General features: G+C 41.5%; 1 protein-coding gene across 1 annotated transcript in view; it reads right to left on the reverse strand.

Annotated features, from left to right (window-relative positions):
• Positions 1 to 514: 514 nt before the first annotated feature.
• Positions 515 to 2,500, reverse strand: part of SARC_02027 (hypothetical protein) — a gene marked incomplete at both ends in the record, with an annotated part of 2,563 nt that continues 577 nt past the window's right edge. Inside the window, 3 exons of the mRNA XM_014304229.1 lie at positions 515 to 697; positions 1,239 to 1,377; positions 2,127 to 2,253. Coding sequence (XP_014159704.1) covers positions 515 to 697; positions 1,239 to 1,377; positions 2,127 to 2,253 — 449 coding nt within the window. The remainder of the gene's footprint in view (positions 698 to 1,238; positions 1,378 to 2,126; positions 2,254 to 2,500) is intronic.

Here is a 2,500-nt window from a genome sequence, read left to right on the forward strand (position 1 = left end):
GACAGCCTTCGTAAATATACATAGCCATCTGATATAGACATAGCCTTCTAAATAGACAGCCTTCGTAAATATACATAGCCATCTGATATAGACATAGCCTTCTAAATTAGACAAGGCTATGCAATAGACTGAAAAGTTCTGTCTCAAAATAAAAGCCCAAAACAGACCTGCGTTGCCACCGATTTTACTAAAATCTAATACTCTAAAACAAAAACAAACAGACGTGGCCACAGTCTGCGCCACTGTTGCTGGTACGCCCGTAGTCACTGTGTCAAATGAAACTATAGCCCTAAAATCCTAAAACTCTAAACAACAATATCAGTCAGAGCCCACAGCCATGGCTTGACATCGCACCTCCGCATGCGGTTGGGCACTAGTGCGTCTGGGGCGGACAACTGCTGTTCTATTTTTAGATGCGCTTCTATTTTTAGACACGCACGCAATGCCGAGCATAGTAGTAGGTAGATCTCCATTAACAACTCTGGTCAATAGCACAAGATACTACAAACAAACCCTAAAATATCGAACCTTGAACCCTAAATTGTGGGCCGTACAGGACACGCCTGTCCCGTGTCCTGTCCTGTTTTTGTAGGGCAGGTGCACACACCTTGATGTTGACCCCTTCGCGGCCACTGTGCCACTTCCACAGAAACGATCCAAAGTCATCGTGACGCCATTTGTGTAGCACCTGCACCACCTACACACAGTAATACAACACAGCATCAACTAAAAACCCTAAACCCTAAAACCCTCAACAATACAACACAGCATCAACTGAATGAATACATAGACCATGGGATCATCTACATGTCACGTGTGTGCACATGAGATTGGTAGTTAAGGTTGTTACTTACGTGTGGACACGTGATTGATACGCACGTGTGTGTAGCTGGCACCTTATGCCATGCGAGTTCACTAGTCAAGGGACGAGTGCAGCGGATCATCATTTGAGGTGTGATGTGAGAGAGCACTACACCCGCATGCACATTTGCACACACAACCACGTAGTGTATCTGCATCTGTGCCTCTCTCTAACAGGGTACTCAAAGTATAAAGGTACTTACGGTATAGATATAGACATACTTACAGTATAGATATGCACATAATATAAGTATAGACATACTTACAGTATAGATATACACAGAGTAGAGACACGCTGTACCCTCATTCACTCATGCACGTGTACATCCATGTGCATGTACACACGTGTGTGTGTATACTCGTGTGTGTGCGCATACCTTCTCTCGGTGTTTATCATCCACCAGAAGGTCGTTGTCCAGATGCCACGGAATGGGACCGTGGTGACGGTATGAGCCCAACAGCGACCCCCACCACACGAAAGAATCTATGGCATTCTGCTCTAACTTCTGCACGACACTACGGAGAGAGAGTGGGCATGCATGTGATTGGTAGAAGATAGTTGAGATACGTGACAGTGTGTGAGGAGTAGAAGAGTTATAGCTCGTATGTACATGTATACGAGTATGAGTATGTGTGTATGTATGTGTATATGTATATGTGTATGTCTGTTCATATGCATTTGTATTTGTATTTGTATATGTATATATGTATGTCTGTTCATAGAGATTTGTATTTGTATACGTATGTGTATATGTATACGTGTAAGTCTGTTCATATACATTTGTATTTGTATGTATATATATATATATATATATATGTCTGTTTATATACATTTGTATTTGTATACGCATGTGCATATGTATATGCCTGTTCATATACATTTGTATTTGTATTTGTATATGTATATATGTATGTCTGTTCATATAAATTTGTAATTGTATACGTATGTGTATATATATACGTGTAAGTCTGTTCATATACATTTGTATTTGTATTTGTATTTGTATATGTATATGTATATGTATATGTATATATGCATGTCAGTTCATATACATCTGTATTTGTATATGGATGTGTATGTGTATATAGTATGTCAGTTCATGTACATGTGCATATGTCTGTTCATGTATCTGAGCATGTGTACGTGTTCGTGCATACCCGTATATTCCTCACGTGTGTGTTGTGTGTGCGTTCATCCTACCTGTGCAGTAGTGTGTATATTTGTGCGTGTGTGTTTGTGTTGTGTGTTATTACATCTTACCTACCTGTGTAGTAGGCACGTGTGGGCAAATGCCTCGTCGGTGGTCATGAGAGTCAGTTCGTCCGAGTGCACAGGAAAGTACGATACCTGCGCAAAGTGACGGGCAGCACTCTCACACACACGCCGAGTGTCTATTAATAGAATCAGGAGCAAGAAACCACGTGGTCAGTACACGTGGTACAAATACTGTTTTTAAAAGTGACGGGCAGCACACTCTCACACACACCGAGCGTCTATTAATAGAATCAGGAGAAAGCAACCACGTGGTCAGTACACGTGGTACAAACACTGTGTTTAAAAGTGATGGGCCACTCTCTCACATACACCGAGCGACTATTAATAGAATCAGGAGCAAGAAACCACGTGGTCAGTACACGT

Source organism: Sphaeroforma arctica, assembly GCF_001186125.1.
Source record: "Sphaeroforma arctica JP610 unplaced genomic scaffold supercont1.87, whole genome shotgun sequence".
NCBI lineage: Eukaryota > Ichthyosporea > Ichthyophonida > Sphaeroforma > Sphaeroforma arctica.